Source organism: Dama dama, chromosome 2 (genome assembly GCF_033118175.1).
Source record: "Dama dama isolate Ldn47 chromosome 2, ASM3311817v1, whole genome shotgun sequence".
NCBI classification, from domain to species: Eukaryota; Metazoa; Chordata; class Mammalia; order Artiodactyla; family Cervidae; genus Dama; species Dama dama.
The window spans coordinates 9,244,274-9,251,871 of NC_083682.1; the positions used below are offsets into that span (position 1 = coordinate 9,244,274).

The following is a 7,598-nucleotide window of genomic DNA, read 5'->3' on the forward strand; positions in this document are numbered from 1 at the left end:
GGAGCTGGAGGAAATCAACCTTCCTGAATTCAGATTATACTACAAAGCTACAGTCGTCAAGACAGTATGGTACTGGCATAGAAACAGAAATCTAGACCAACGGAACAAGATAGAAAGCCCAGAAATAAACCCATGCACCTTTGGGTAACTTATTTTTTAAAAAGAAGGCAAGAATATACAATGGGGCAAAGACAGCCTCTTCAATAAATGGTACTGGGGAAATTGGACAGCTACATGCAAAAGAATGAAATTAGAACACTTCTTAATACCATACACAAAGATAAACTCAAAATGGATTAAAGACCTAAATGTAAGACCAGAAACTATAAAACTTTTAGAGGAAAACATAAGCAGAACACTCGATGACATAAATCAAAGCAAGATCCCCCATGATCCACCTCCTAGAGTAATGGAAATAAAAACAAAAGTATACAAGTGGGACCTGATTAAACTTAAAAGCTTTTGCACAGCAAAGGAAACTATAAGCAAAGTGAAAAGACAACCATCAGAATGGGAGAAAATAATAGCCCATGAATCAACTGACAAAGGATTAATTTTCAAAATATACACATAGCTCATACAACCCAAGAGCAGAAAAGCAAATAACTCAATCAAAAAGAGGGGAAAAGACCTGAACAAAACATTTCTCCAAAGAAGACATACAGATGGCTAACAAACACACGACAAGATGCTCAACATCATTCATTATTAGAGAAATGCAAATCAAAATGACAATGAGATATCATCTCACACTGGCCAGAATGTCCATCATCAAAAAGTGTACAAACAGTAAATGCTGTAGAGGGTGTGGAGAAAGGGAACCCTCTTGCTCTGTTGGTGGGAATGTAAATTGACACAGCCACTATGGAAGATGGTATGGAGATTCCTTAAAAAACTAGGAATAAAACCAGCATATGACCTAACAATCCCACTCCTAGGCATATATTCTGAGGAAACCAAAATTGAAAGAGACACATGTACCTCAGTGCTCACTGCAACACTTTACAATAGCTAGAACATGGAAGCAACCTAGATGTCCATCGACAGATGAAAGGATAAAGAAGTTGTGGTACACATACACAATGGAATATTACTCAGCCATAAAAAGGAGTGCATTTGAGTCAGTTCTGATGAGGTGGATGAACCTAGAATCTATTATACAGAGTGAAGTGAGCCAGAAAGAGAAAGATAAATATCATATTCTAACACACATATACAGAATCTAGAAGAATGGTACTGAAGAACAATTTACAGGTCAGCGATGGAGAAACAGACATGGAGAATAGACTTATGGACACAAGGAGAAGGGAGGAGAGTGTGAGATGTGTGGAGAGAGTAATGTGGAAATTTACATTACCATATGTAGAATAGATAGCCAACAGGAATTTGCTGTATGGCTCAGGAAACTCAAACAGAGGCCTTCTATCAACCTAGAGGGGTGGAGCGGGGAGAGACATAGGAGGGAAGTTCAAAAAGGAGGGGATATATGTATACCTATGTCATTTTGAGTTTGACAGAAAACAACAAAATTCTGTAAAGCAATTATCCTTCAATAAAAAAATATATTAAAAAGAATAACAACAACAACAACCACATGAACTAATTGCTATCTCTATCAAATGATAGCGATTACCATATGTGTTTAAAAAGAGATGGAATTTTATGCTGCCCACTACAGTACTTAAAATATTATAGACTGAAAGTAAATTGACAGGAAAAAATACAATTCAGGTAGTAATAATAAGATGACTGGAGTCTTTATATCATCATTAAAGGAAAAAATTTCAAAACAAAATTTGTTTACAGACACAATAATGCTGAAAACATCAAATGTATCTTTACTCAGCAAAGGTGAACTACATGAAGCAAAACTGACAGAATTAGATAACAGAATTTATGATAGTTGGAGATATATTTGATACATTTATACCTTTAATTTTGATACAACAGACACTATATATACTTTTCATTTTAATCTTTTTAGAAGTACAAGTCAGTAATTAATTATACTCATCATATTGTGGAACCATCAACATTGTCTTTTTCTAAAACATTTTCATCAACCCGAGACAAATTCTCACAATTAAGCAATAACTCTCCATCCCTGACCTTCATCCTTTTGAAAATTTTAAACTCTCTCTTCATTCATTTGCTTATTCTGGATGTTGCATATAATTGGTTGCCTACAATTTCCTTTTGTGCCTGGCTTATTTCACTTAGCATAATCTTTTGAGGTTCTGTCATGTTTTGCAAAGATGGGCACAATAAAGGACAGAAACAGCAAGAACCTAACAGAAGCAGAAGAGATTAAGAAGAGGTGGCAAGAATACACAGAAGAACTATTTTTTAAAAGGTCCTAATGACCAAGATAATGACCATGGTGTGATCACTCACCTAGGTCACTCAGCAATGGTTATAGGACTGGAAAAAGTCAGTTTTAATTCCAATCTCAAAGAAGGGCAATGCCAAAGAATGTTCAAACTACCACACAATTGAGATCATTTCACATGCTAGCAAGATAATGCTTAAAATCCTTCAAGCTGGCTTCACAAGTACAGGAACCAAGAACTCCCAGATGTGCAAACTGGATTTAGAAAAGGCAGAGGAATCAGAGACAAAATTGCCAATATCTACTGGATCATAGAAAAAAACAAGGAAATTCCAGAATGAATGTAAATTGATATAGCCACTGTGAAGAACAGTATGGAGATTCCTTAGAAAACTAAAAATGGAACTACCATATGACTCAGCAATCCCATTTCTGGGCATATACCCAGAGAAAACCATAATTCAGAAAGATACTTTCAATGTTCTTGCAGCACTATTTACAATAACCAGGACATGGAAGCAGCCTAAAAGTCCATCAACAGAGGAATGGATAAAGAAGATGTGGTATGTATGTGCAATGGAACGTTACTCAGCCAGAAAAAGGAGCAAAACTGTGCAATCTGCAGAGATGCAGTTGGACCTAGAGACTCATACAGAGTGAAGAAAGTCCAAAAGAGGGAAAAAAAGTCATATAATAACATTTATATGTGTAATGTAGAAAATGATGTAGGTGAACTTATTTGCAAAGCAGAAGTATAGACACACACAGAAGAATAGACATATGGATACCAGTGGGAGGAGGAGGAGTGGGATGAACTGGGGGACTGGGCTTGACATAAACACACGACTATGGATAACTAAGGAGAACCTACTGTGTAGCATGGGGAACTCTACTCAGCCCTCTGTGGTGAGCTGCATGGGAAGGAAATCCAAAAAAGAAGGGATAAATGTATACAAACAGTTTATTCACTTTGCGGTACAACAGAAACTAATAAAGTAACTATACTCCAATAAAAATTAATTTAAAAAATAATTTCAAATTGAACGTTCCTTCTCTAGCAACTCTTTCAGTTCCAATAAAGCAGTTTCATAATAATAATAATAAAAAGCTATTCTGAAATGCCCCTAGGTCTTATGGTGATATCATTTCTGTGTCCAGTACAGAGATCTCCGTGGCAACAAAATTGCATTCTTCACAATGAGTCCAATCCTACATTTCCATCTGTAGCTCCTTGGGAACTAAGGAGACCCCCAACAGTATAAACTATCAGAACTCAATAAAGACTTATTTATGAAACAATTAATCATAAACTCTGAAAACAACACAGAGTAGGACAGCAATGACCTGGAGACATACCTGTCTGAGAGATGGCCATATATGAAGCCTCCCACCAGCATTCCAGCCATTAATATGGATTGAGCCACTGGTTTCTGTGACTGATGATCACATACGAAGTCCCACTGGAAGAGAAGGAAACCAGCACAGAGGAGCTTCACAGCATCTCATAGTCTTATAGCCCTCAATGCTCACTCAGTCAAAAAGCCATCAGTGAAATTCATGTCTACTGGCTTCTCTTTACCACATTTACTGATCTATATCATTCATGTCTCAGCTTATGCATTGTTTTTTTTTCTAACAATCATCAACTAAATCTTCTAGGTTATATTAGGGCCAATCTTCATATTCACTTAGCACTGCATACCTCAGTGGTTCTCAATCATTTCCACACACTGAAAACTTTAAGGTTGCTTTTTCAACAACCTAGATTTTTCAACAGCTCTAGATTTCACACCTAGAGTGAAATGCACTCTGATTTGCTTGTATGACAAGTATCCAAGAAAGGACTTTTAAAAAAATTAATACAAATATCTATAATTTGCAACTAGACTGAGAGCAAATGACCAAGAATAATCTTCCACAATTTATATCAAGTACTTCTCACATTATGTGAGAACTGATGGTTAGGAAATTAAACTTAAAGCTTTGTGATACTAAAATTCATATCCAGTTATTGATTTCACTGTCACCAATTGTGCTTGACAATTAAATAAATGAGTAATCAGTTTTCTTAAAAGAATGAAAGAGAGCTGGCTACACTATCTACTCAGTGAGTGAAGACATGAATCTTCAGATATAACTTTGTGTTATCCTAAACACCCAGACCATATACTTAGAAGAGGTAAATGGGGCCTTACCTCAGTCACGATGGTTGAGGAGAACAAGCTGTGGTCATACACCCAGCCGTCCACACAGGGCTCCGTGTCCAGGTCAGTCATGTTGGGGAAGGTCCCATTCAGGTGAAGGAGTTGCCACTGGGGGTGGAGGAAACGATGACATTTCTCTGGCTTCAAGTTTGAATCCAGTGGGATGGAGATGCTCAGGAGAACATCACGACTGAGGAGTCCAGTGTCATTATCAGAGACAGTGGCATTATCAAGAATGTGGACCCAGCAACGATGAAGAGGAACGGCCGCAGTGAAGTTCTCCAAAAGTATTTGACAAACTATTATCATGAGGGAAGGAAGAATTAAAACCATCTGAAGGATCTGGAATTTTCCCAGGCCACCAACTTCATCCAGGAGCTCCTCAAAGGCCATTGCATAAAGGCAATCTTCAAGAAGAGTCAGGATGACCTCAGTTCTAGCTTCAAAGGGAGAAAAAGCTTTCCTTTCATTAATTCATGTTAGATCTGTGTGACTCACAACAGTATCTCATCAATGTGTCCCATCCCTTCTCTACTGCAACAGAACAATGGGAGCAGTTTCCTCAGTCTTTCTGGAATCAGGAGGTATCACTGTTTTAGTAAAGTTATAAAGAAAATTATTTACCAAAGACACTTCTGTGTGATTACCGTTTAATCTGTTTAAAGATTTACTCTCTGAAAACACTTCCCCTCGGTTACTCTGTAAAATCAATATTGGACTTCAACATGTACATACTCTCTAAATGTGTTAATATAAGACTGCCACACAGTCTCCAGTCATTTCCAGAAAACAGAATTTGAGACACATAGAAGTGAACTGCTTTATGATTTTCCTGGGGAAAGAAGATAAAACAATTGTTTTTTCTTGTTTTTTCATTGAATTTAGAGTAAAATAATTAAGAAAATATAATCCTTTGCTTTTAATTAAAGCAAGGTGGAATGTGGTGCAATAACTACATTCTTAAAAAATTATTTATTTTTTAACTGAAGAATAATTGCTTTACAGAATTTTGTTGTTTTCTGTCACACCTCAACATGAACCAGTCATAGGTATACTTATGTCCCCTCCCTCTTGAACCTCCTTCCCATCTCCTTCCCCATCCCACCCCTCTAGGGTGACACAAGCCCCTGCTTGAGTTCCCTGAGACATACAGCAAATTCCCATTGGCTATCTACTTTACATATGGTAACGTAAGTTTCCATGTTACTCTCTCCATACATTTCACCCTCTCCTCCCCTCTCTTTGTGTCCATATGTCTATTCTCTATGTCTGTTTCTCCATTGCTGCCCTGTCAATAAGTTCTTCAGTACCATTCTTCTAGATTCTGTATATGTGTGTTAGAATATGATATTTATCTTTCTCTTTCTGACTCACTTCACTCTGTATAATAGGTTCTAGGTTCATCCACCTAATTAGAGCTGACTCAGATGCGTTCCTTTTTATGGCTGAGTAATATTCCATTGTGTATGTGTACTACAACTTCTTTATCCTTTCATCTGTCGATGGACATCTAGGTTGCTTCCATGTTCTAGCTATTGGAAATAGTGCTGCAATGACCATTGGAGTACTTGTGTCTTTTTCAATTTTGGTTTCCTTGGGATGTATGCCTAGGAGTGGGGTTGCTAGATCATATGCTGGTTTTGATCCTAGTTTTTTAAGGAATCTCCATACCATCTTCCATAGTGACTGTATCAATTTACATTCCCACCAACAGAGCAAGAGGGTTCCCTTTCTCCACACCCTCTATAGCATTTACTGTTTGTACACTTTTTGATGATAGTCATTCTGACCGGTGTGAGTTGATGTCTCATTGTCATTTTGATTTGCATTTCTCTAATAATGAGCGATATTGAGTATCTTTCCATGTGTTTGTTAGCCATCTGTATGTCTTCTTTGGAGAAATGCCTGTTTAGGTCTTTTTCCCACTCTTTTATTGGGTTGTTTGCTTTTCTGGTATTCAGTTGTATGAGCTGCTTGCAATATTTTGAAAATTAATCCTTTGTCAGTTGATTCATGGGCTATTATTTTCTCCCATTCTGACGGTTGTCTTTTCACCTTGCCTATAGTTTCCTTTGCTGTGCAAAAGCTTTTAAGTTTAATCAGGTCCCACTTGTTTACTTCTGTTTTTATTTCCATTACTCTAGAAGGTGGGTCATAGAGGATCTTGCTTTGGTTTATGTCATCGAGTGTTCTGCCTATGTTTTCCTCTAAGAGTTTTATAGTTTCTGGTCTTACATTTAGGTCTTTAATCCATTTTGAGTTTATCATTGTGTATGGTATTAGGAAGTATTCTAATTTCATTCTTTTGCACGTAGCTGTCCAGTTTTCCCAGTATCATTTATTGAAGAGGCTGTCTTTGCCCCATTGTATATTCTTGCCTTCTTTTTAAAAAAATAAGTTACCCAAAGGTGCATGGGTTTATTTCCAGGCTTTCTATCTTGTTCCATTGGTCTAGATTTCTGTTTTTGTGCCAGGAACAAGACAAGTGTGTCCACTCACACCACTATTATTCAACATAGTTTTGGAAGTCCTAGCTACAGCAATCAGAGAAAAAGAAAAAGAAAGAAAAGTAATCCAGATTGGAAAAGAAGAAATAAACCTCTCACTGCTTGCAGATGACATGATACTTTACATAAAAAACCCTACAGATACTATCAGAAAATTGCTAGAGCTAATCAGTGAGTTTGGCAAAGTCACAGGATACAAAATCAATATCCAGAAATCACTTGCATTCCTATATACTAACAATGAAAAATCAAAAAGATAAATCAAGGAATCAATCCCATTCACCATTGCAACAAAAAGAATAAAATATCTAGGAATAAACCTACCTAAGGAGATGAAAGAACTGTATACAGAAAATTATAAGACACTGATTAAAGAAATCAAAGATGACATAAACAGATGGAGAGCTATTCCATGTTCCTGGGAAGGAAGAACCAATATCGTGAAAATGACTATACTACCAAATGCAATCTACAGATTCAATGTGATCCCTATCAAATTACCAATGGCATTTTTCACAGAACTAGAACAAAAAAAATGTCACAATTCATATGGAAATG

The 7,598-nt window shown here is 36.8% G+C and overlaps 1 protein-coding gene across 1 annotated transcript in view; it reads right to left on the reverse strand.

Annotated features, from left to right (window-relative positions):
• LOC133066070 (solute carrier family 22 member 10-like) overlaps positions 1–4,926 on the reverse strand; it is a 28,140-nt gene extending 23,214 nt beyond the window's left edge. The window contains exons 1-2 of the mRNA XM_061156783.1: positions 4,525–4,926; positions 3,686–3,789 (exon numbers count right to left, since the gene is read on the reverse strand). Coding sequence (XP_061012766.1) covers positions 3,686–3,789; positions 4,525–4,926 — 506 coding nt within the window. The remainder of the gene's footprint in view (positions 1–3,685; positions 3,790–4,524) is intronic.
• Between the last annotated feature and the right edge of the window lie 2,672 nt (positions 4,927–7,598).